This window comes from Salminus brasiliensis, chromosome 1, assembly GCF_030463535.1.
Source record: "Salminus brasiliensis chromosome 1, fSalBra1.hap2, whole genome shotgun sequence".
Lineage (NCBI taxonomy): Eukaryota > Metazoa > Chordata > Actinopteri > Characiformes > Bryconidae > Salminus > Salminus brasiliensis.
In genome coordinates, this window is record NC_132878.1 from 2,795,355 (window position 1) to 2,822,960 (window position 27,606).

The 27,606-nt window shown below is 39.5% G+C and overlaps 1 protein-coding gene across 1 annotated transcript; it reads left to right on the forward strand.

The window, feature by feature from the left end:
* Positions 1 to 1,929: 1,929 nt before the first annotated feature.
* LOC140569096 (uncharacterized) lies at positions 1,930 to 26,907 on the forward strand. Its single transcript, XM_072692516.1, has 16 exons — positions 1,930 to 2,121; positions 5,335 to 5,374; positions 5,958 to 6,018; positions 8,130 to 8,239; positions 9,195 to 9,253; positions 10,844 to 10,954; positions 11,348 to 11,478; positions 11,618 to 11,751; positions 13,261 to 13,360; positions 14,468 to 14,609; positions 15,292 to 15,315; positions 15,524 to 15,581; positions 15,739 to 15,800; positions 16,442 to 16,640; positions 18,014 to 18,172; positions 21,803 to 26,907. Exons 1-16 carry the CDS (start codon positions 2,061 to 2,063, stop codon positions 21,927 to 21,929), a joined length of 1,578 nt encoding a protein of 525 aa, XP_072548617.1. The 5' UTR covers positions 1,930 to 2,060; the 3' UTR covers positions 21,930 to 26,907.
* The last annotated feature ends 699 nt before the right edge of the window (positions 26,908 to 27,606 follow it).

Below are 27,606 nucleotides of genomic sequence, written 5' to 3' on the forward strand. Positions count from 1 at the left end.
TATATATATGTTTTTTGGGGTTTTTTTTTTTATGGATGCACCGATCTAATATTAGAATCTAATATCAGCCCCGATATTAACAGAATTAGCTGGATCCTTTTACTTTAATTTGTTGGTGTAAGACTGCACTAAATAAAAAAATAAATAAATAAATAATAAACAAATAAGATAAGATGATTCCTTATTAGTCCCACAGTGGGGAAATTCTCAGTGTCACAGCAGAAAGGGATAGCAAGACACTCAGATACAAAAACTTAGATAAATTACACTATACACACAAAATAAATAATAGAAATAAAAAAAAATGTAAAAAAAATAAATGGCAATTTAGTACACTTATATATATATGTGATAATTTGTTATTTATTTTTACAAAGTTATGTAAAGTAAAGTAATGTTTAAGTCAGTCCTGATGCCTTAAGTCTCTCCCACATGGTGAGGTATGCGGTTTATCTAGCAATGGTATCGGATTGGTATCAGGTATCGACCGATATGTAAAGTTAATGTATCAGTATTGGTATCGGAACTGAAAAGGCCGGATCGGAGCATCCCTGATGCTATATATATATAGCATAGCATATAGCATATATAGGAGCTCTAGATTATATTAAACATCTCCTAGAAATGGAGTGGACTAAATGATTGGCATCCCCAACTTAACATTTTAAGCACACCCTTTGGTCAATTAAATTAGGATATTTGGTTTAATCAACATAATTAACATGTATGTGTGTGTATAAATATGTATATATACATGTTAATATATATATATATATATATAGCATCAGGGATGCTCCGATCCGGCCTTTTTTAGTTCCGATACCAATACATTAACTTTGCATATCGGTCGATCCCTGATACCAGTCCGAGACAATTGCTAGATAAATCGTATGCCAATCAACATAATTAACATGTATGTGTGTGTATATATATATTTATATACACACATACATGTTAATTATGTTGATTAAACCAAATATCCTAGTTTAATTGACCAAAGGGTGTGCTTAAAATGTTAAGTTGGGGATGCCAATCATTTAGTCCACTCCATTTCTGGGAGATGTTTAATATAATCCTGAGCTCCTATTAAAGAAATGATCCAGTGCCTTTATAGTAGATTCTGTTTGATTACTGAGTGAAAGGTCAGGCTGTAAATGTGTGTAAGTTATTATTATTAGTCATAACTCGAGTTCAGTTCTATCAGCTGTTCTTCAGCAGGGGGCGCCACTGCAGCACCTGACTGTATTGCGGCCTGACCGCTACTGTATGAAGAAGATGCTGCTGGATTTGAAGGCAGGACTGTTCGAGTCCATACTGAGTCGACTCCGATTCTGAGTCCTAGTGATGGGAGTTGATTCTAGGACTCAATTCCATACAATTTCTTTACATTAAAAGCATTAAGACATGATAATAATATTTAATTAATTTATTATTGAATTATGTTATGCTACTTCGTTATCTTGTGAGACTCAACAGGCCTCCGTCCAGCCCAACCCAAGCTACGTGTTCTTATAAAGAACTAGGCTCTCTTCAATCGGTCCAAATCTATTTATGATTCATAAAGGTATTTATTGTTGTAGAAGATCTGATCTGATCATACTCATCACACTCTCAGAAAAGCACATTTGTCCGATGTTAATATTGAGCTAGCTGCATTAGATGCTTCTATTTGACTCAGCGCAGAGAGTCATTTGGGAAAAGGGTCAAGTTTTGTTTAATATGTTTTTATTTTATTTTATTTTACGCTTAAAAAAGATAAAAGAACATAACGACGGTAAGACTGTTTATATGTGCAGAATACTACACACATAATCCTCTTAGGAAGAGTCCCCAAAAACGAAGAATCAGTGTTTCGACTCCCTTTCAGGAGTCGACTCCCAGTTCTGTGAGCTGGACTCGTAGGGCTTTAGGACCGTGAGATGGAAAATGCTTTAACGGGGATTATGGACGCGCAAACAAAATCACGGAATATCCCATTTCAAGCCTGATTTCTGCTGATTAACGTTGTTATTTTGTCCATAAACGATGTCCGAACAGCTCTAAAGCTTATCGTGCTCAAAATGGCCACTGCGGCAGCGGAGTCCGAACAGGTCGAAGATGAAGAGCACTGGCTCTACGGGGGTAAAAACAGTCTATACAGCCAAATAAACCACTGTAACACAACATGCACCTCTTTAAGAAAGCAGAGCTTATTATTAAAACATGTAGCCTTAATAGCTAAAAGAGCTTGCTAGCTAAACAGTAGTCCAGGGAGTAGCGCATCCTGGGGTCAGGCACTACAGCAGAGACCCATAGCCGGGCGCTGAAAGAAGTAGTCCAACCCAATTTCTCAAAATACGCAAATATATATAATATAAGGTTATGCTAATTACTCCGCCTTGCATTATCCAGCGTTTCCACCGTATGTTAAAACCTGATAAAGAACAGAACACGTGTAAACCTGCATCTCGTCTGGAACTATTTTGCTGCCGCGCACTGGTTTGATTGTTGTGGGTAGTGATGCGTTTCGGTACGTCACCATCATCGCTCTCAGGCGGAGGAACACAGTGAAAAGTGCGCTGGTGTGCTGAAGGATGAACTAAGCCATAAACAGGCTTTAGATAAACACCAATAAACAGCAGATTTATGATTAAAAAGCTTTTTAGTTTTATATTTTTATATTTTTGTGGAAAATAACAGCATATTTACTGATGCTGAACTTGTGATGAAGTGGAATAATTGATATTTTAGGCTCAAAAATTTGACCTCTTGTCTGTGAGTCACAATGTTTACAAAATTCTCATCAAGAGGCTCACAGCATTAATATATATATATATATATATATATTCATCCTCCAAAAACATATTTTCCCCTCAGACATAATATCTCTATTCATTTCATCCTTTTTATCCAGACACTAGAAGTCATATTCACAATAAAACAGAGTGACGGGGTGGTAAATGTTATAAAAATGGGAAAATGGCCACAGTTCTTCATGTGGTGAAATTCCCGACCTAGCACACGAGTGTTTGAAATATCATTTTATTTGCATTAATAGTGTAAAGATTTAAAGATGACAGTGTGATCGGGTTGCGCTAGACCGACGCTGTCTAACATGAAGAAACTACATATAAATGATGTAACTATGTAAAGACATAAGTCATAACTAAATATATCTTATTAACAAGGATGTAAACACATTGTCCTGATTATAGTAAAGGTTTGAAAAAAAAAACATTTATTTGGTGATATTTCAGATGTAAATGTCATGTGGAGATGTGGAAATGGACATGTACTAATGAAAAATGCTTCAAATTGTAAATTACTCTTTAATAAATATAATTATCTTGTATATTAATATACAAGAAAAATGTAAATAATTGTTTTAAGCTTTGGAAACAAACTTTTGCACTATTGTTTGTGCTTAATGCTTCTCATGAAACATTGCGGAGAAAATATATTGATAGAAAATAATAATAATAACAATATCCTGGCAGATGAGTTTTTATTTCTCTTTCTATGGCAGAAATACATCAAAATGTGGACTTATTATCTTACAAATTTGACCTGTTTGCTTAAAATGTTAACTTACCTACCTAATTAAATTGATATTTATGTTTAAGTTGATATTTATGGCATTTGGTTGACTCTCTCATCCCGAGCTGAGTTTAGTTGTGTCTGGTAGTGTTCTGCTTGTCTGACCGGAAAATCGAACCCGAGTCTGCCAAGGAGCAGGTGGTGTGTTTACCCACTATGCTACACCAACTGCTTATTATTTAAAGATACCAAGTCTGACAAACCACATAAGAATAATTTCCACAGTTTCCCGAAAGTTATTATTTGAAGATAATTGTAAGTCATAATTGGATCCAACCATGGTGAGAAACAGGCCAGATATATATATATATTATTCTCTTTTTTTCATTTTTATTTATTTACCCTTTATTTAACCTGTATCTTCTCTATCTTCTCTGGCAACAGCTGACATCAAAAATGAAGGAATGGCTTAGTTTTAAAAAAAAGAAATCTGGTCAGTGCTCTGATGTCTGATATCTAGTGAAAAGTCTTCCCAGAAGAGCAGAGGCCGTTACTGCAGTAAAGGACGGCCTCCCTGTCAGTGCCCTTGACTGGAGGAGGAACGCTGAAGTGTCCGGATACTTTTGGCATCCTGCTGTAACTGACAGGGAGTCAGAGTGAGCTGACTGCAGCCTCTGAAGGGTTAAAAGTTTCTGACCCAGATACACACAGATCGCACACTGAACCTTTCCTTTAGGTTGTGGGATGTGTTTACAGTCTAATGCAGAGACTGCAGGATGCAGCTGATGAACTGATGAGCACTGTTCTCTCACCTGAACACTAGCTGCTGTACTCAGTACTGCACACACTCCTGAACCCCTGCTTTACTCTGTTCTGCTCTACGTCTCGCTGCTGATCAATGAAAAATTCACTCAGTTTTTGTCATTTTTTATAGTTTTCTCCATCCTTTAAACCCTGTAGCTGACCCGTACCCTGTGTGAATAACTCTGGACGAACGGACTAATGGAAATGCTCTGAATTGACTTGGATTACAACCTTTTTTCATTGACTTTCCTTTTATCCGTCTCCTGTAAAGTTGCTGTTTTGGAGATACATGTTTTTCTTTAGACAGCGGCGATCTTCACTGCATTTTACTGTTAGTGTAGTAACTTAGTCTGGACCTTAATTACAGAGCATCCATTCATGCATACATTTGCATATTTTTTGTATTTATTGTATTTATTGTCTTTGTATGTCTTCCCATCCTGCACCTTAGAGACTTGGAGCCTAAGGGTGTTTGGTCTTCCTGTAGAGCCTGTATTAGTATAATGATGAAAAAGTTGAGCTGAATTGAGCTAAATCTGTTATAACTGAGAAACACAAACAGTTGCTGAGTTTTACTGTAAAATAGCCACATTTATGCGACCTAGCGCACGTGCTATATGTTTAAAATATGATTTTCTTTGCATTAATGGTGTAAAGATTTTTCCTTGGGTTGAGCTAGACAGACGGTGTCTAACATGAAGAAACTACAAATAAATGATGTAAAGATCGTCAGAAATAATCATATCTTAGGTAAACAGGGATGTAAACACATAGTCCTAAATATAGTAAAGGTTTGATTTAAAAATAACATTTATTTGGTGATATTTTAGCTGTAAATGTGATGTTGGTCAATATGGAGATGTGGAAAAGGGCATGTACTAATTAAAAATGCTTAAAAATAGTATGTTACTCTTTAATAAATATTAGATCATATATAATAATACTGAGAAACACAAACAGTTACTGAGTTTTAGTGATTAATTATTTTAATATACTTTTTTTCTTCTTTACCAGATGAAAACTCCAAGACTCAGGCTGTAAACAGTGAGATGAGGTAAGAAAACGCCCAATCTGCTGTTAATTATTGTGTAAATGATCTGTAATAAATATATGTAGTTTATTATAATTGAGAAAATCACACTTAGTTATTTAGTACCAGAACAGTAAACACTGATGATCCTGTCTGTCGAGGGGTGGATCTACATATTAGGCAGTGAGTGAACAGTCAGTTCTTGAAGGTGATGAAGGTCCTGAAGCAGGAAAAATGATCAGTAGTAAGAATCAGAGACACTCTGACAAGAACCGAACTGTGATGTTCTACACGTTAACTGTGTCAGAACATCTCCAGAACATCAGGCAGTGGTCAGTACCTACCAAAAGTGCTCCAAGGAAGTACAACCGGTGAACCGGCGATAGGGTCATGGGCACCCCAGGCTCAGTAATGCTCACGGAGGCCCCGCCTACCTCACAACTTACAGGACTTATTTAAGTATCTGCTGCTAAAGTTTGAGTTATTATGGTGATTTAATGTTATGGCTGATTGGTGTGTTTTATAGTTGTTTAGCGAGTTTGAAACACTCATATATGATTTATCACCGATCAGTAAAACCCACCCCGGCACCTGCTCTGTCCCCCAGGGAGAAAGAAGCTGCTCTGGAGACCAGCGCCGACACAGAGGAGAAGAATGAGGCAGAGCAGGTACTACCAGTCCACCAGTACTTCAGCCTCCACCTTCAACCCATATTCACTGTAGGATTCACTGTAGGGTCAAGGGCCTCGCTCAAGGGCCCAACAGTGGTAGCTTGTAGATAGACAGATAGACAGACAGACAGACATACAGATAGATAGATAGATAGATAGATAGATAGATAGATAGATAGATAGATAGATAGACAGATTAATAGATAGATAGACAGACATACAGACAGACAGATAGATAGATAGATAGACAGACAGACAGACAGACAGATAGATAGACAGACAGACAGACAGACAGACAGATAGATAGATAGATAGACAGATTAATAGATAGATAGATAGACAGACATACAGACAGACAGATAGATAGATAGATAGATAGACAGACAGACATACAGATAGATAGATAGATAGATAGATAGATAGATAGATAGACAGACAGACAGACAGACAGACAGATAGATAGATAGACAGACAGACAGACAGACAGACACTTTATTGATCCAGACGGACATTTAGCGGTGAGTAGCAATTGTACAACACAGCAAAGTAATAAAATACAAGCATTACAATAATAACAATAAATATAATAAATGTAAAATATGTATCACTATAACTGAACATTGTATTACACTATGTATTGTCTATATATCATTTTAAGAACCTTTCATGCCTCTAATTATAAAATATTAGCACAATAGTGCATTTACAACATTTTAAAGAGCAATGAACAGACACTGCACCTGCGCCAGACCAGCTGCCCACCCACCAGACTGACCGCCAGGCTCCTCTACCACCCGTGTCAGACCAGCCGCCCACCCTCCTGCCACTGCTATCAGCCTAACGACTATGTTAGAATCTACATGGACTCCTAACTATCTGCCTTTATTACTATTATTATTACCATCAACCATAAACATGGGCACAGATAGAAATTCGGCTTCCGCCTTTAACCCTCACACACACCAGTGAAAAACACAAAACAAAGCCCGGAGCTCTAACCGCTAAGCCACCACTGCCCCAACTACCATCATTACTCTCCTTTTTCTGACCATTTCTACTATAACTTCATCAGTTATACTATATTATGATGATACCAGCACATCTGAGGGCTAGAACAGGTGGCTTGGTGATGTTTATCAATAATTTATTAATAGTTCTGATCAGAGGAGGATGGGTCGGGGTCTTGGTTCCTCCCAAGGTTTCTTCCTCCAGCTCTGAGGGAGTTCTCCCTTGCCACTGTCACCTTTGGCTTGATGTCTTAATATGCTGTATGTATTAATATGAGATGTATGGTTTTTGGGCATTTTAAAGTCCATGGTTAATGGCAGCGTCCTTTTGGCTATATATAGTGCTAAGCTATCTGTGAGCGAGCACCATTTAGTCATGTTTATTTGCACTGTTCAGCGAAACCATCTGGAATAGCCAGCTGTCAGGAAGACCTCTCTCTCCAACTGCGCTTTTATATTCCCAGCACGGAAAAAAATGGATGATGATGGCTGTGATGAGTATCGGCATGTTTCGTTCTTGGGACAGTGGTGCTCAGCGGATAGAGGCGCTGGGCTATTGATGACAGGGTTGTGGGTTCGATACCCGGCCTCAGCAAGCTGCCACTGTTGGGTTCAGCTATGGCTGCCCACTGCTCCGGGCACGTGTGTGTGTGTGTGTGTGTTTGTTTACTGCTTGAATGGTTAAAGGCCAAATTCATAGTGTCCAACACTTTCTGGCTGGAATTCTGCAGACTTTAGGAAAAACACCAGTTAGCCTGGAGTGGCACATCCTCACATCCGCCACTATTGATGCACTGGTCGCTGCACTCTTACCCTACATGGTAGATGGCGCTGTCTGCTCACAGAATCCAGCCCCGCCTCCAACAGAGAGCAGACAAGAGAACTGAACAGCGCCACTGGATAAAACACTGGTGAGGTTCATTCTTATGTAAACAAACACACAGGTAAACACGACGGGCGATATCGAGGTCAGCGGAAATGGTGAGGTCATGACCGTGTAACGTAATTATCGTGGCAGGCCTGGACACTGGACTATAGGGGTCCTCTGAAGAGGATTTGATGGAAACTAAAAGCTTTTGATTGTGTTTGTTTCATTATCAGGCCGCCAAAAGTGCGGAGGAAGAAGAAGAGGAAGAGGACAGTGACAGTGATGATGAGGATGATGTTAAGGTTACCATCGGCAACATCAAAACGGGGGCTCCGGCTTACATGTATGCTGCAGGTTTTGTGACCAGATTGAAATCTTCCTCTGTTTAATTAAAATAAACTCTTAACCCTTTAAACCATCCAGTAATTACCAGGAAATACTAACAGTTTAAAGCTGGAGAGTGCCTCTGACATTCTGACCAATTTTGAAAGAAATTAAATAAAACTTTGCATATAGGACTTTTATTTTGTATCATAATTCATCATTTAAGCTTTTAACCCTTTGAAGTTTAAACCATCTAGTAATTGCCAGAAATGTCTAATAGTTTAAAACTGGAGAGTTTATTTGACCCTTAGCCAATTATTTTAAAAAAGAGATTAAATAACACTTTGGATTTAGGACTTTTATTTTGTAACATAATTAATCGTCTAAATTCCTAACCCTGTAAAGCCTTAATCATCTAATAATTGACAGAAAATTCTGATAGTTTAAAACTGGTGAGTTTATATGACCTTCTGACCAAATAGTTAAAAAATAAATAAATAAACGAACACTTTTGAACTAGGACTTTTTTTTTGTAGCGTAATTGATACATTATTTATTGCTCTCAGTTTTTTTTTCGCAGTTTCATATCGACCATGAAACAGATCAAACTTCTATTCTCTAAGTTACCTTTCACACTTCTGTATGTATTTTTCTGGCACGTGCACTGCGCAATTTGGTCCACCGGGGGCAGTAAACATTCCGCAATGTAATTTAATTATTGATGTAAATAATGATCACTTATAAAATATATTATATGTTATTGCCCTTTTTAATTCATTACGTAGTAATTATTTAAGATAATTATTCCTTCGTTACAGTGATGTTACAGAGATCTCACTATCCTGGGTTTAAAGGGTTAACTGTGTGTTGTGTGTCTGTCTGTGTTGTTGTAGAGAGTGTAATCTAACCCTGTATTATTGATTATGACTCTCTGTGGGTAATTCTCACTGAACTGTAGATGATGTTTCACACAGGGGGTCTGGCATGAACCTTAACATCAAACCAGTTCGAGGATATGGAGTCGCGGCTACAAGTAAGTAACATTCAGACACACACACACACACACACACACACACTGTAGATGTTCTTGGACTGGCGTGGTACTGGGAATAGTGTGGTATTTCGATGAGCGTCGTACTGACACACAGGTTTCTGCCCGCATCTCAGCATGCCTCGCCGACGTCTCTTCCTGGATGGAGGCTCACCACCTCAAACTCAACCCCAGCAAGACGGAGCTGCTGTACATCCCGGGAACTGCTGGACCAAAAAACGATCTTGCCATCACCTTTGAGAACTCACTGGTCACTCCTTCTACAGAAGCTGGAAGCCTTGGTGTAGTGATGGATGATCAGTTATCGTTCTCAAGTCATGTTGCAAACGTAACTCGGTCCTGCAGATTCCTCCTGTACAACATCCGGAGAATTCGACCCTTCCTCTCTAGAGAGGCCACCCAGGTGCTCGTTCAGTCTCTCGTCACTTCCAGACTTGACTACTGCAACTCTCTTCTGGCTGGTCTCCCTCTGCGCACCATCAGGCCCCTGCAACTCATCCAGAATGCAGCGGCACGGGTCGTCTTCAATGTCCCTAAATTCAGCCATGTCACTCCACTGCTGCGTTCTCTCCACTGGCTTCCTGTAGCTGCCCGCATCAGATTTAAAACCCTGACGCTGGCCTACAAAGCCAAGAACGGACCAGCCCCTCCGTATCTGATGGCAATGGTCAAAAGCCGATCTGCACCAAGAGCCCTTCCAGCTTCAAGTACGGCTCGGCTCGACCAGCCACCCTCAAAGTCTGCGGAAGACGAGCGTCCAGGCTCTTTTCTGTCCTGCACCAAAGTGGTGGAACGAGCTGCCCCTGGGTGTCCGAACGTCCGAGTCGCTCGCTGTCTTCAAACGCAGACTGAAGACCCACCCCTTTAGAGAGTACTTGGATGAATAGAGTACTATGGTCACCTTATTGTCTTGTGTTTAGTAATGTCTAAAGCTTAGAGGTATCTTTGAATTATTAGTCTATTCTAACTAGCTGAGGTTTTCTTGGGTAAATAGTCGCTCTGGATAAGAGCGTCTGCTAAATGCCGTAAATGTAAATGTAAATGTACTGAGACTGGTGAGGTAGTAGGGTAATCTACAGAACTGAGTAACCAGAGGTAAACTACAAAAACAAAAGTATTGGGACACCTGCTCATTCATTGCTTCTTCTGAAATCAAGGGTATTAAAAAGAGTTTCTCCTGCTTTTGTTGGAGTAACTGTCTCTACTGTCCACAGAAGAAGACTTTCTACTAGATTTTGGAGGAGCATTGCTGTGAGGATTTGATTGCGTTCAGCAACAAGAGCGAGTTAATTAGGTCAGGATGTTGGGTCATCATATCTAATCCGCAAAAGTATTGGATGGAACGCTATCCGTTAATCCAGAGAACACAGTTCTTCCACTGCTCCACAGCTCAGTGCTGGGGGGCTTTTTATACCCCTCTAGCCCACACCTGGCATTAGGCAGCATGGTGCTCCAGAGAATCCTATTCTATTGGCAGTACTTCTCTACAGGGACGAGACAAGTTCGTCTCATCTTTTCTGTCTGAAGCTGAATTCTTTGCTCTCTGGTTTTTCTGTTGTTATTCTGAATCAGATAAACTCCAGTGTAAAGGTGTGGACATGGAGGCACCGGGCAGCTTTAACGGACTCCATGCAGTTGAGATGGAGGCGGATACGTACGAAGACAAACCCTGGAGGAAGCCAGGTAATAAAATCACTAGAAAAAATCTTAGCTAGCTAGATTAGCTCTAAGGCTAACATCCTAACTGATCTAGCAAGTCTAACAAACACCTGACGCCTCCGGAGCTTCTCCAGACCTTCAGAACAGAGTTTCTGAGTGGGCGTGGCCAAATAAGGTGGATACTGCAATCGCTTGAGACACATTGACTGCACTCAGGTGATCTCCATTATCAGCTCCACCTGCCTGTCAGTTAGTTTAAAGGGGGTGAATAATTATGCAGTCACTTATTTTATATGTTATATTTCTATTGAATTGTAAACAAATGTATTATTATTATTATCTAGTTTGTTCTATTGTGTGTGTGTATGTGTGTGTTTGTGTGTCTGTGTGTGTGTGTGTGCGTGTGTGTGTGTGTAGGTGCTGACCTGTCCGACTATTTTAACTACGGTTTTAACGAGGAGACGTGGAAGGCGTACTGTGAGAAGCAGCGGAGGCTTCAGCTCGGCCTAGACCCCTGCGTTCCCCCTAGCTTCGAGAACAAAATCACAGTATGACCGCTACTGAGAACATCCTCACCCCCCTTTTTCTCATCCGACCACTAATACTGGTTAAACTGGGAACCTGAACTCCCAGATGGGAAGTGAGTACACTGTTGGGTTCATAATAAAGCCTTTTTGTGCTGTTCAGGTCCAGCAGGGCAGAACGGTCAGTTCGGAGAAGGACACTGAGAGCCCAGCAGTCAAACTGGACTATACGACTGAGTTTCCTGCGCAGGTTATGGCAGCGTCCAGCAGGCTGAAAGCTGGACCTCCACCCAACAGGTTAAAGGTTTTCTCTTAGTCCAAGTGTTGCATATTTGATGTGCAGCTGTCCTAAATCATTATTAAGTGATACAATACATAGTACATTAATAATACATAAATACACAATATAAAGCATAATAAAAGATTAACACATAATGATCAGTTAATTAATTAAATAAATAATGAAATAAAATCACATGTATGTGTCCCCCCTGGTGGATTAGCCATGCACTGCATGCACCACAAAAATACACACAGATTTCTACGTTTGTAATGACTTGAGTAGATCTCTACAAAATCAGAAAAAATTGATTAATAGTCACAGTTAATATTAACATTATTATTAATAATACATAAATATCATTAATAATACATAATAGCATATTAATACATATTAATAATACATAAATAGCAATAATACGCTGCCTGGTAAAAAAAAAAAAAACTAAGCAACTAGGTAAGAGCATCCTATTGGATAATTTCTGCATGGGTGATTATGTTTGAGCTGGCAACAAGTTTTTTAACCCTTACTGATGCAGTGAGTAGCTTCTCAAGACACACCCTGTAGTCGTGGAAAATATTCAGATTATAATTATAAAAATGATTAAAAAGTGGAAGAACAGAGGGGAACACTGCAAATGCCGGGGTTAGAACCAGCAACCCTGGCAAACAAGGTCCAACACCTTACCACTTTGCCACCAGCAAGCACAGGCAATTGGTGGATTATCCGTGCACTCCAGGCCCCAGAAAAATACACACAGATTCTAAGTTTGAAATGAATTAGTAAACCTTTAAGGTTTTCTACCTCTGAGAATAAGGGGTTAAACAGTTTTGTGTTCTACATGTTTTAGTTGTTTTTTTAATAATTGCTGTGAGCAATACATGTGTGATGTATCAGATATGACACAAAATAAAAGTCCTATATGCACGTGTATATAAGTGTAAGTAATTGTATTTTTTTAAATAATTGGTCAAAAGGTCAAATAAACACTCCAGTTATAAAGAATGAGACATTTCTGGCACTTATTTGATGACTCAGGCTTATAAACAGGGTTAAAAACAGCACTTTACCCCGGGGGGTCCCACGGACTAAGGTGCTGTTACCATGATCCGAGGATTGCTGGTTTGAATCCTGGTCAGGCCCAGGGAGAGCACAATTGGCCTTGCTCTTGCCTTGGGTAGATGGCAGGGGGGTTATAGACGAGTTGGGTCATTTCCAGTCCACATTGGGGGGATTGGGGGAAATCGGATAAAAAAGCAGCGGCCACAAGGCCTGGTTACCATGAAGTCGCCGTCACGATTTTACATTTCTGAGTTTTAAGGGTTTAAATATAACGAGTCAAGACTGTGATGTAACAGTTTTGGGGTTTTGGAATTGGCCCGTTTTCCAGCACTGTTCTGGTTCTGCTGGATGATCCTCATGAAGGAGGAGCAGCAGCGTTTGAGGTTCATAAACAATGGATATCCCAGAATAACCCTGCTCAGTTTAGCCTGACCTTCATCCTCACACTGCTTTCTGTACTGCAGGAAAATGGGTGGGACAATTGACGTGATTGGAGGACAGACAGGAACTATCCGCAGAGTCGAGGGGCGCCGGAGAGAGATCCCCGAACAGAATCCCATTCAGGTGAGCGCTCGGGATGGGAGATACCACTGGTTTTCTTTTCAGTCTGATACTGACTTAGACCAAGCGGAGCTCCGTACACACACCTCTTCAGATTTCATATGATATCCAGGTCTGAGGTCAAACAAACCCTGAACACAACCCTTACAGCCCCCTGCACTTCTTTCTGAAATGTGCTCCCAGAACGCTGTTGCACTTAGAAATACTTTCACATGATTGTTTCACATAACTGTTTTTGAACCAAACACTGAGAAAAAAGTCAAACCTGATATCATTCCACACAGAACTCCAGAAATGGACTGGACACAAAAGTAAAAGGATAGATAAATAAATGGATGGATGGATATCTTGATGGATGGATGGATGGATGGATGGATGGATGAATGGATGGATGCATGGATGGATGGATGGATGGATATATTGATGGATGGATGGATGGATATATTGATGGATGAATTGATGGTTGGATGGATGGATGGATGGATGGATATATTGATGGATGGATGGATGGATGGATGACTAGATGTTTGGATGAATTGATGGTTGGACGATTAGATGGATGCATTAATGGATGTTTGGATAGATGGATAAAAAAGATGCATGGTTAGATGGATTGATGGATTGATAGATTGATGGACTGATGATTAGATGGATGGGTGGATGGATGGATGAATTGATTGATTGATGTATGGATTGATGTTTGGATGGATAGATGGATGGATGGATAGATTCATGGATGGATGGATTGATGGATATATGGATAGATAGATGGTTGGATGTTTGGGTGGATGGATAGATGGATGGATGGATTGATGGTTTGATTAATGGATGGATGGATAGATGGTTGGATAATAGATAGATACAAATACAGATACAGTTGAAGGTCAGTTGAATGTCTGGTGAGCATCTACGAGGCCTCTACACTGGAGCATCCAGGTAAAGTGACTCCAAAGAAATAAGCATGGGTATACTATTTGCTGATGGGAGTGCAGGGGTGCCAGTATTTGTGGCCATGACTGTAGCTGATTTCCAGTACAGCTGTGAGAACCACTCACTTTTAGGTGATCTGAGGGATTCTCTGGCCTCTAACGAAACTTGCTCAAATCACAGGTTCTTGGTGACCATGGCAACAAGACGCAGCCTGTGACCCCGCCCACAGTACCGCCTCCCCTTCCTATAGGAGTACCTCCACCACACTTTCTTCACCGCCCACCTCCTGTCTCTGGAATGCCCCCACCCATGCAGCCCCCAGGTAAATGAGTCAGGATTAATGACAGAGATACACTAAATGGACATTAGTATTGGGACACCTGCTCATTCGTTGTTTTTTTATGAAATCACGAGTATCAAAAAGAGTTTCACCTGCTTTTCTTGGAGTAACTGTCTCTACTGTCCAGGGATGAAGGCTTTCTACTAGATTCTGAAGGAGCACTGCTGTGAGGATTTGACTGCATTCAGCGACAAGAGCGTTAGTTAGGGAGGTCAGGGTGTTGGATGATGATCACCACCCCACCTCATCATCTCCAACTCCCCAGCTTATTCCAAAAGTACTGGATGGAGCAGCAGCCATCATTCCAGAGAACACAGTTCTTTCACTTCACCACAGCTCCAGCACCACAGTGCTGGGGGGCTTTATACCCCTCTAGCCCACGCCTGGCATTAGGCAGCATGGTGTTAATAGGGTCATGATGTTGATCTGCTCCAGAGAGTCCTATTCTGTTGGCAGTACTTCTCTCTACAGGGACTAGACAAGCTGTGTGTGTGCATTTGCACATCTGTGTCAGCAATGTGTACTTAAAGTAGCTGAATGCAATCATTAGAAGGGGTGTCCACAAACTTTTGGACATATAGTGTATTGTATAGGGATATTGATGATGGGATCGGATGATTGTGACAGTGTAACAGTGCTAATGGTGATGATGTCTTTTCTACAGGCATTCCTCCACCTGCTCTTCCAGGTAAAATTTCCTCCAATCAGATTTTATTTTTGCTCTTCATACATGGTTTAGATGATTGGTCCCCAACCCTGGCTCTGGGGGCCCCCTGTCCTACACATTGTAGTGGTCTCCTTGTTCCGTGTTACATAAAGCAGCCCGAATCTCCAGTGTTTATAATGTTAAGCTAACATGTCTGTTAATGCAGTCTAGCTTTTTGTCTTATCTCCAGGTATTTTTCCACCTCCTCACGTTCCTCCACCTAACCTAATGATGCCACCTGTCAACAGGTGAGAGACCTGTTGTTTAATGCAGAACTGAATGTTATTAGTGTTGATTCTAATATTAGTGTTTTACTGAGCAGATCAGCAGCTTTACATGGGGGGGCGGAGCATGGATAGGCCAATTCTGCAACTACTGAACTGTGAACTGTGTTTTCCTCAACAGCCGATGTCCCACTTCTGGATATGGTAACAGGGCCCCGCCCCCTTTTGGATACAGCAGTGGAGGTAAACAGAAGGGCTTACACGCTCTCCCTCAGCAGGTTCAGCTATTTTTCGGAATAATTCTCGAATCATTCAAAGTTAGTTTGGTGGGTTTGGTGCAAAACTTTTGGTTCTAGATAACCTCCCCCAGTCAGAGCTGGAGTTCTACAGTGGAGGTTCTAGATAAGCTCCCCCAGTCAGAGCTGTGGTTCTACAGTGGAGGTGAAGGGAAGCAGACGTCTGAAGCTCTAATAAAAGCTCCTCACAGAAAGTTCTTCACCTAATGGTGATGAAGACGCTGCCTGATGCCTGAGACACTGTTCTACCAGAGTTCTGAGAAGAGTTCGGCTCTAGAACCTGCTTTTAGAACCAGATCATTAAAATGGTGGAGGGATACATGCTGCAGGTTACAGAAAGTAGTCCCTAAAGAAAACTGGATTAGTTGAGATTCTCTTTTCACTATATTACCTTCATCATCATCATCATCATCCTTATCATCATTCCATATAAAACTCAGAAGACTCGTGTAGCTGCACTGGTGGGTTTGGATAAGAAATAAATGATGGGCTATATTTGTATATTTGTGTTGTAGTCATGGCAACGCCCCATTCCATTCACCACCACTGTAAAATAAATTTGAATGTTTATTTATTGATTTATTGCAGAGCCAAACTTCATCAGCTACCCTCCGGTGTCCTCCTCACACATGCAGTGGGGCGGAGTGATGGACAAGTGCGCAGGTGGAGGCGGAGGAGGACACTGGGAGCACCCTCGGCGGGACAGAGAGCGCGAGAGAGAAAGAGAGATGGAGAGAGAAAGAGAGGCAGAGCGACGGGAGCGAACGCCCACTGCAAACGAATACAGGTGAGCAGCTTTCAGAACCCAGAGTGTGAAGAGGGGGCATGATTAACCCCTAAATAAACAATCACATAAAAAACACACTTTGTCATATAAATTATGAGGTTTTTATTTATAGAAATAAATAGATTTAAGTGAAAAAAATCAAATAAAATGTTTTATTAATCAACAAGTTATAGTTATATTATCTGAAGTTATATTCATTATTCAATGGAATACAAATATGTTTCATTTAACAAATCATTCCTTTATTTAATAGTTAATCACATTTATACCAATATTAACTTATTATTAAACATTGTTCATCATTATTAGTATTTTCATTATTATTTCAGTCATTGTGCAAAAGAATAATCTTCTTCTTGGCTAGTTGTTTGTTTTATCTCTGCTTTGATTCTTTTTTATTTTAATTAATATCAATTAAATGTAATAGCAATTCATTCTTCCTAGATATTTAATTTTATATATATCATATCATAATAATGGTCTGATAACTTATAACACACACAATTATGGTTGCAATATTTTTGGAATTTTCAAAGTCAGTAAATTTACCCTGAAAATTAACGGTAATAAAATGGGAATATTCGAAGCTAAAGGTGAGAAACTTACATATAGTTGGTAAAACCATCAAATAATTAGATATGAGACAAAAACAGTTTAACTTTATTTAATTTGATGTTAAAAATTAATAATTAAACCACTTTCAGTGGTGGTGAGTGTCCGATTTTTAGAAATCATCTGGACATGAGCTGGACATGTGATGGAGAGATGGACAGTGGGTGCAGGGGGTGTGGTCTTCTTAATAGCCCAGCAGTGTGTAATGTGCCATGTGTCTGGGATTGACTGTTTTGGTCTCATATCTAATTATTTTAGCCACAATTCTGCTTCAGTAGATTTTTACCAACTATATGTAAGTTTCTCACCTTTAGCTTCCATTTTATTCACATGATTACCTGTTAATTCCTGTTAATTCCCTTGGTAAAGTTATTTGTATAATATTAATTATGTCTGCTGTTGACAAAAAATGGTACATTGATGATTGTATATGATATAGTTCTTTTAAATTATCCAATATTTCCTATTAACTCCCAAAAAAATTCCAAACTTCCCAAACTTTCAATGGAAAGTTTACATTTTGGATTATTTCCAAAGTTCCCAAGCTAAAGTTACCCTGGAAAGATACCACACTAATTTACTGTCATTTTATTGGAAAGGTTCCACCCCTGCAGCCCTACAAACAATACATCAGTAATTCACCACATTCAAAACATTCAAAATCACTATCAAGCACTGTCTTTGTGAGAGAGTGTGAGTGTGTGTGAGAGCGAGCAGTCGGTGTGTGAGAGCTCTCTCTGTCTGTCTGATGCTGAGCACAGTGAGGACGACCGTTTTCACTACTACGCCCGCGAGAGTGAGAGAGAGTACGAGCGCTTCCATCACACTCGCGCCAGCAGCCGAGGCAGAGAGGAGCATTCTGGGAGGGAGAGACGACACCGAGAGAAGGACGAGAGCGGGAAACACAAGTCTTCCAAACGGTGAGAGAGTCTGAATAGAGGGAAAAGCTCTCAGGAAGGAGGCTGCCACTCTGAGCAGCTGCTGACCGGGTCAGAAAACACCCTGATTTCACCCGCTTAGATGTTTCATTCAGTGCTGAAAGTTCCTGAAACTTCCCCAAAGCAAGACCTCTTAACCTCCTGTTAGTGATCATGATGGTCTACAGCTGGTAGCTTGCCTGTGCCGATTTAAAAGGGTCTGATTGACAGCGGTCATTGGATTGACCAACACAGTACAGTACAGAGGGAAAGTCCAAGGAGCTCAGAGCAGATCTGAGGAGGATGTCCTAACCTCAACTTTATCAAAATATGATATAAATATAATATGATAAATATGAAAATATGATAAATATGATATAAATATAATATAATATAAATATGGGGCAGTGGAGGCTCAGCGGTTAGAGTACCGGGCTATTGATACCAGGGTTGTGGGTTTGATTCCCGGGCTTTCCTTTATGATAAATATGTGGACTTTGATTAATAGTAGGGATGCAGCGAATATTTGGCAACTGCAATTATTCTGCCAAAAAAAATGGCAATGTGAGTGAAAAGACCAAGTTATTTACCGAACAATTACATTTTTGATGACATATGAAAATACTTGAATATACTTAATATTAAATACATATAAATAAATAAATAAAAATACTTTAAATATATTATATAATAAATAATAATAAATACAGTGAGTCCAAGAAGTATTTGATCCCTTGCTGATTTTCTTCGTTGGCCCACTAATAAAGACATGATCATTCTATACTTTTAATGGTAGATGTATTCTTACATGGAGAGACAGAATATTAAAAAGAAAATCCAGAAAATAAATCTAAGGAATATATATTAATTGATTTGTATTTCATGGAGTGAAATAAGTATTTGATCCCTTAGTATTCATTAGCAGTTCTGGCTTTTACAGACCAGTTAGACACTCCCAATCAACTTGTTACCTGACCTGAAGCCACCTGTTCTCACTAATCACTTGTGTGAAAAACACCTGTCCACAGAATCAGACAGATCACACAGATTTCAAGTCTCCAACATGGGTAAAACCAAAGAGCTGTCACAGGACCTCAGAGTCAGAATTGTTGACCTTCACAAAGCTGGAATGGGCTACAAAAAGATTAGTAAGGTGTTGGATGTGAAAGTAACAACTATTGGTGCAATTATCAGAAAGTTTAAAGAGTATAACATGACAATCAACAGACCTCGGCCCGGTGCTCCAAAGAAGATTTCGCCTCGTGGGGTGGCAATGATGCTGAGAACAGTCAGAAATCGTCCTGCAACCACTCGGCAGGAGTTAGCAAATGACCTGAAGGCAGCTGGGACCACAGTTTGCAAGGAAACAATTGGCAACACTTTGCGCAACAATGGATTCACATCCTGCAGTGCCCGAAAGGTACCCCTGCTGAAGAGAGCACATGTGGAGGCGCGCCTCAAGTATGCCAATGATCATTTGAAAGATGAACCAAGTTATTGGGAGAAGGTTTTGTGGTCAGACGAGACCAAAATTGAACTTTTTGGCCTCAACTCCACCCGCCATGTGTGGAGGAAGAAAAATGCTGCCTATGACCCCAAGAACACTGTGCCCACCGTCAAGCATGGAGGTGGAAGCATAATGTTTTGGGGGTGTTTCTCTGCCAAGGGTACAGGGCTACTTCACCGCATCACTGGGAAGATGGATGGAGCCATGTACCGCACAATCCTGAGGGACAACCTCCTCCCCTCTGCCAGGGATCTGAAAATGGGCCGTGGTTGGGTCTTCCAACATGATAACGACCCTAAACATACAGCAAAGGCAACAAAGGATTGGCTCAAGAAAAATCACATTAAGGTCATGGAGTGGCCCAGCCAGTCGCCAGACCTCAATCCGATCGAAAATCTATGGAGGGAGCTGAAGGTCAGAGTTGCCAAGCGACAGCCCACCAACCTTCATGATTTAGAGAGGATCTGCAAAGAAGAGTGGGCCAAAATTCCCCCTGGTGTGTGTGCTAAACTTGTGGTTAACTACAACAAACGTCTCACCGCTGTGCTTGCAAACAAAGGCTTTGCCACTAAGTATTGAGTGTGTTTGGCAAGAGGGATCAAATACTTATTTTCCTCATTGAAATACAAATTAATTAAAATATATTCTTTAAAATTATATTCTGGATTTTTGTCTTGATATTCTGTCTCTCCATGTTAGAATATATCTACCATTAAAAGTGCAGAAGTATAGTGTCTTTATTAGTGGGCAAACAAAGAAAATCAGCAAGGGATCAAATACTTCTTGGACTCACTGTATACTTTAAAATACTTTAAGATACTAATTTATCTTCAGTAATATAATTTTTGTTTATTTTGTTTATTGTTTGTTTTGTTAAATGCAGTTATTGTATTTTTATTTGGGGGAGCAAATAATAATTATTTTGTAATTTATTTATTTTAATTTTATTTACTTTTTTGTTAATTTATTTAAAATATTGTGCTTTGTTGATATGTCTGCTGGGATGTCAAAATGGTAAGTGTTTAAATAAATATTTTAAAATTGTAATTTGCAATTGTTTTTTTATATATAAACTGCTGTAAACTAATAAATATAAAACATATTTAGGCTGTTAAATTATGAAAAAAGTGGTAAAATGAATGAAAACCTGTGAAAAGCCGTGTTCGTTATTCTGTATTCGACCTTCAGACAAATGTTTCATTTTATTCGGTTTCAGTTTCAGCCAAAAATGTTCATTTCAGTGCATTCCTACTTAAAAGTCGGGTCTGTGGCAGGAAACTGAGACAGCTACTAAAGCTACTGGTGAAACTTGGTAAGAGATTTAACCAAATTTTAGCTGTATGTACATTTTTGATCTTGTGTTGATTCCAGAAAACCTCAAAAATAACAAAATTCTTGTTTGTTTCTATTAAAGATGAATGATGTCACTCATTCTTCCCCAGAAAAACAGCAGTTTAAAGAGATCAGTGAAAGCACCATTATACACAACTCGGGAAAAAATAAGAGACCACGTCATTATTTTGTTAAATCTGCATCTCTACATCTCTGTTTGCTGTTTTAGAGCTGAGTTAGCTGAATCTGCAGACCATGAACGCCATAAAGTCCCAACAGCAGTGTGAAAGACTAGTGGAGAGCCGGCCGAGACATGAGAGCTGTGATTGGCCGTTAACGTTATTATTTCACCATAGTGATTTCTGAATGCTCTCAGAGTTCAGATATTAGTACTGTAATTAAATCTGAATAATAACTTCTTTACATTATAATTATTATCATCATTTATTTGCATTATTTGAGCAGCTGTCATTTCTGCAATTAAATAAATAAATAAATGCTCTAAATAGTAATATTTTTATTTAGTATTTAGGGTAAATGTTGCCCATGTTTCTGAAATACATGCAAATGTTCATTTTCCCTTAAACACACTGCCTACAAATAATAAAACCAGAGAAACTCATCATGTAGGGTGGTTTCTTATTTTTCCAGAGCTGTGTATATAAATATCATATATTTATAATTTATCAAAACTGACAAGCGCATCATTGTTGGCATATGGTAACGTCATGCAGTGTTAGCCATGCTATGCTCCAAGTGCTGTAAACTAACCAGTCTCTGTCTCCCGTTCGCAGCAAACAGCACGACGATGACGGGGACGGACACCGCAGACACAAACACAAAAAGAACAAACGCAGCAAAGAGGAGAGAGCGGCGGAGGACGCGGGGGGACAGGGGGACGAACACGAACACAAGGACTGAACCCGGCCGAAAGCAACGACTTGGAAGTCTCAGTTAACGAAAGCATGCTGTGATTTTATATGAATTACAAAAACTCAACTTTCTTTCTGTAAAATCTGACTGAATTCAAATGGACCTCCTCTCCTCCCTGCAGACACTGATACGGCCTGGAATTAACTCCTTAAACCCTGTACATAAACCCCTAGCTCAGTTCTCCACCCTCATAACTGTGGTGCTCTCATAATTAGCATCAATTTCATAGACCCTAAACTAGAACCCTGTGGGACTCCACAAAACGTGCTAAACCAAACGACCTCTAAATAGCTAAAGGTAGCTTCTGCATTATGATTAATAGCAGAATTATAACCCTAGTGTTCCAACGATTAAAGGAGCATTATGCAAGAATTGGCACTTCTTGCTCCTGAGCTCTCCCTACAGTTAGGAAGTGTAGTTCTCACTCACCATGTGTATTTCTGGACAAGCTGAGAGCTCCAGAAGCTTGATCTGAAGGTGGAGCAGCATGTGGGCTGAGGCGGTAGAGTAATACTACAGGATTCTACACTAATATGACTCTTATAATCACTAATATGGGTTCTGCAGCATTACACAGCAGTTCTGGAGAGAGGTTCTCCTCCTGCAGCTCCACCACCAAACCTCCATAGTGCAGTAGCAGCAGCGTTCCGGCCCAGAGTGGGAATGACAGAGACGTTGTTCTCTCCCTATTCCAGTCAGTGGAGCATCAGCATGATCCTGAAGCTAATTTTTTAAGGTGGAAATTTTGCATAATGTTGCTTTAAAGTCCTGAATCTGGAATGAACTACAGGTCACAGAGATCTTTAGGTTACTGCTGGCCATAACTGCGATTTCTAAGGGTTTTGATATTGAAATGTGTTTTGCAATGTTCTCATTTCCAGTTTCCACTATCTAGGACCCCACTCATCACATGATGCTACCAGTGCTGGGAGGGTGAAGACTAAATGTGCTTCCACTGCATCTTTTTTAAACTACCACTCCTAACCCAGCGTCACTGGACATCTCAACACACTTGGAAGAGAACACTAACTGCTAATACTGTTAGGTCAGCTAACAGACGCCCACGCTGGCTAGCATCACCCACGCTGAGTCATCCTACCCACCCAGAGAGTAAGGACAGTTATAGGGCTGTCTTTGGATTTCCAGTCACTGACGGTTGGCTGTGGCATCATCAGAGATTGAATAAGGCAAACACTTTGACAGGAATGCTAAGAGTTGTGTGTTTTAGCAGGGACATACTGTCCTCTCTTATACACAGTCTATGCCTTCCTTCGGTCGAGACCAAAATTAAGAAATTGATGGTCTCAAACCAGATCTAACTGAACCATGATTCGATGGGTTTGCAGTAAGAACACTTTTTTGGAGATTCACACTTTCAGACCAACTGCAGGAGGATAAAGCAGGCTATCACAGCAATACAGACGCAACAGGGTGCACTAGTTACGTGCCTGTATCTACCATAACTGTGGATTAACCCTTATTTATAATCAGAAATAAAAAAAAAATGTGGGGCCCTGGATCTGATCACTGTGATCAGAGGATCGCTGGTTTGAATCCCGGTCATGCAGCTAGCCATCGGCAGCCGAAGCCTGAGAGTGCACAATTGGCCTTGCTCTCTCCAGGGTGGGTAGATGGCGCTCTCCCCCTACATTGCAGCGATGCTGGCCATCACTGGCGTCTGCAGGCTGGTGCTTTGGTGCCTTTCCTGCAGGTTGCCCGGCGATGTTGCATTGGCGTCAGTTCGAAAAATGAGAGGCTTGACTGTGCACGAGTCAGAGGGGGGCGTATGCTATTGCAATGGTGGGGAGTATGTCTGGGATGTGTAATTGAAAATGGATGAAAATCTGATAAAATTTTAAAATGCTTTATGCCTGTGCACTCAAAGGGAGTCGGATTCTGGCAGGAAGTCAGAATTCGGTAAAACACTGGATTTGGGCCACTCTCCAAATTGACAGCACATCGATGTCCAATGCCAAATCGCCCTCTTACAAATCAATCAATGACAAGTATAGGGAGAAGCAATGGGACGTAGGTATATCATGTTCTAGAGTGAACCTTGGTCCAGACCTTCAATTCCTTCAAGACCTTCAAGGTTCAATTCACTAGTCTAGAAAAGTCTAGACTCATTAAAAAATTACACGGTTATGTTATGTTACGATATTTCCGTCACGGCTTGAAGGCAGCGTTACTGCAGAGCTATTTCCGTGGGCATTCTAGTTTCGTTGACGTCTTCCCAGTCTCTCCCCTCGACTCCACGAACCTTACACTGACCTTTCTAATGCACAGCCAGTCTAATACTAAGACTTTACAGTAATAGAAACAGCCCCTCCTGCTCTGAAGAGTCTGTCGAGGACAAATGGACAAACATACAGGCAGAATTCAGGCTTCAAGATGGCCGCTGCTGCTGTTTTTAGCTATGCTAACGTACCTCAGTCCATGTTTGTAGCTAAGAGTGAGAAACCACAGTGTAGAAAACACACAATTAAGTCTGTAAGAGATTACTGACCGCTTCCACACGGTTTGTTAGCTATGTTAGCCTCGTAAAGATGTGAAAATGCACTATACTTGTCTGGGAAAACTGTGTAAAATGTACTTTTTTTAGCTAAGCAGTTCCTTCTGTGGATGACCAACCTAACTCAAACTACTGTAACAAACACTGATCTGATACAGATCCCACTCTTTATATACAGGACTGTGCAAAAGTCTCAGGATTCTGAGTAAATAATCCTAAAAGCTGTTTTTCTGGGCAGTAATATTTTATTTAAAGTAAAAATACTAATATACTGACCACTGACACACTTTATTTAGGTTTATTCTAATGTTATATAGAGTTAATTACAGGTAGACATTCTCACTGACCACTGACTTTATGTTTATTTGAGTTTATTCTAATGTTATATAGAGTTAATTACAGGTAGACACTCTCACTGACCACTGACTTTATGTTTATTAGGGTTTAGTCTAGTGTTATATAGAGTTAATTACAGGTAGACACTCTCACTGACCACTGACTTTATGTTTATTAGTGTTTAGTCTATTGTTATATAGAGTTAATTACAGGTAGACACTCTCACTGACCACTGACTTTATGTTTATTTGGGTTTATTCTAATGTTATATAGAGTTGATTACAGGTAGACACTCTCACTAACTTTATGTTTATTAGGATTTATTCAATGTTATGTAGAATTAATGTTATATAGAGTTAATTACAGGTTGACACTCTCACTGACCACTGACGTTATGTTTATTTGTTTTTTTTCTAATGTTATATAGAGTTAATTACAGGTAGACACTCTCACTGACCACTGACTTTGTTTATTTGGGTTTATTCTAATGTTATATAGAGTTAATTACAGGTAGACACTCTCACTGACCACTGACTTTATGTTTATTAGGGTTTAGTCTAGTGTTATATAGAGTTAATTACAGGTAGACACTCTCACTGACCACTGACTTTATGTTTATTTGGGTTTATTCTAATGTTATATAGAGTTAATTACAGGTAGACACTCTCACTAAACACTGACTTCATGTTTATTTGGGTTTATTCTAATGTTATATAGAGTTGATTACAGGTAGACACTCTCACTAACTTTATGTTTATTAGGATTTATTCTAATGTTATGTAGAATTAATGTTATATAGAGTTAATTACAGGTTGACACTCTCACTGACCACTGACGTTATGTTTATTTGTTTTTTTTCTTATGTTATATAGAGTTAATTACAGGTAGACACTCTCACTGACCACTGACTTTATGTTTATTTGGGTTTATTCTAATGTTATATAGAGTTAATTACAGGTAGACACTCTCACTGACCACTGACTTTATGTTTTTTGGGTTTATTCTAATGTTATATAGAGTTAATTACAGGTAGACACTCTCACTGACCACTGACTTTTTATTTATTTGGGTTTATTCTAATGTTATATAGAGTTAATTACAGGTACAGAGACCTTTGCACAGTTCTGTATATTTGACTTGTGTTATACGTTGTGAAATACGCAGTGAGGTCCAGAGATCTGAGATCCCCAGTATTTGGTGGTGTGTCCTCCTATTGCTTTAATGACTGTGTATACACTCGAGCTGTACATACTTCACAGATTTGACCCACCTGAGAGTTGTCTGAACACCAGCTTCAGTGAAAGAGCGCAGACTGAGCACAACACGTCTGAATATTCACCCTCAAGTAGAGCCTAATATTGAATAATTCTGCTGAATTTCACTCATTATAGCTTCATTTATTAGTTTTTTTTGTAATAAATGTAAAAAAAAATCAAATGGTCAAGTGGTCTCAGACTTTTGGGCTTCATTGTGTGTAACAGGGAGCGCTACCAGTTCTAACATCAGTTTTATATTAAATAATATCAAATTAATATAAATATAGATATAATTAAAACTTAAATTAATTTATAGATATTTAGATTATTTTTTTTACAAACTTTTTAGTAAACTTAATTTAATTGAGAAAGATTTTATTCAGGTTCAGTTCTGATCATTTCTGTTGGTCCTTTCATCATGAAATCTTCACACAGTGTAAAAAAATTACTGGTGTTTCCAAATATTACCAAGTTTTAATGACAGAAACCAAAACCATAAACCAACCCCACTGTATCTCCATTTTTGATCATTTTACTTTTTGACATTATTCATAATAATTTATAATTTGGCAGTTGCTCTTTATACTGTATTAGAATTTCATGATGAACGGACCAATAGAAATGCTCCAAAATGACCTGGAGTAACATCTTTTCTTCCTTTGAAAGTTCAGAAGGTTTTTTCCTTCTCCTGTAAAGTTGCTGCTTTGGAGATACAAGGTTTTTTATGTTTTGCGTGACATTGATGGTATGTTAAATGTTATGGTTATGGGTCTAAAATGTAGACCATATGATGTACATTATTTACACTGTACACATGCCTCCCCAGCATTTCTTCAGAAATCAAGAGTAACACCCCCCCCCCCCCCCCCCTTTGCTGCAGTAACAGGTTTTACTCTTCTGAGAAGATGTAACACTACATGTCGGAACATTTGCGCACAGGAGGATTTGATTGCAATCAGCCGTACAAGAGCGAGAGCAACAGTGAGGTCAGGTACTGATGCTGGATGATTAGTTCTGCCAATGGATGGAGCTCCATCACCACTCCAGAGAACTCCACAACTCAGTGCTGGGGGTATTTATATCCCTCTAGCCCACGCTCTGCATCGGGCACGGTGACCTTAAGGGGTCATGTGCTCATTGTTGCTCCAGGGTGCCCAATTCTATTGGTCCGTGCTTTTCTATGGAAGCTATACAGGCTTCTTCTGGACGTATTGTGTATGTATGTGTTGTTGTTTTTTTTATTTATTATTATTATTATTATTATTATTATTTTGATTATTTTAACCCTGGTAAAATTTTGTCATCTTCAAAATGTCAGAGAATTTCCTGAAAGCTGAAACCTTCACAATATTTGTTTAATGTATTTGAAATCCCTTAATCTTACCATTATTATCCTTTTTATTATTATTATTGTACAGCAATAGATCTTGCATGGCCCTGATGCTGTAGCCTTTGTAGCATTTCTGAACGTCCCAGTGTGAAATGGCAGTAATGCACTGAATTTGTATTATTTCTGAAGCGTATATGTAGAATAATGGTAGTAATAATAATAATAATGGAA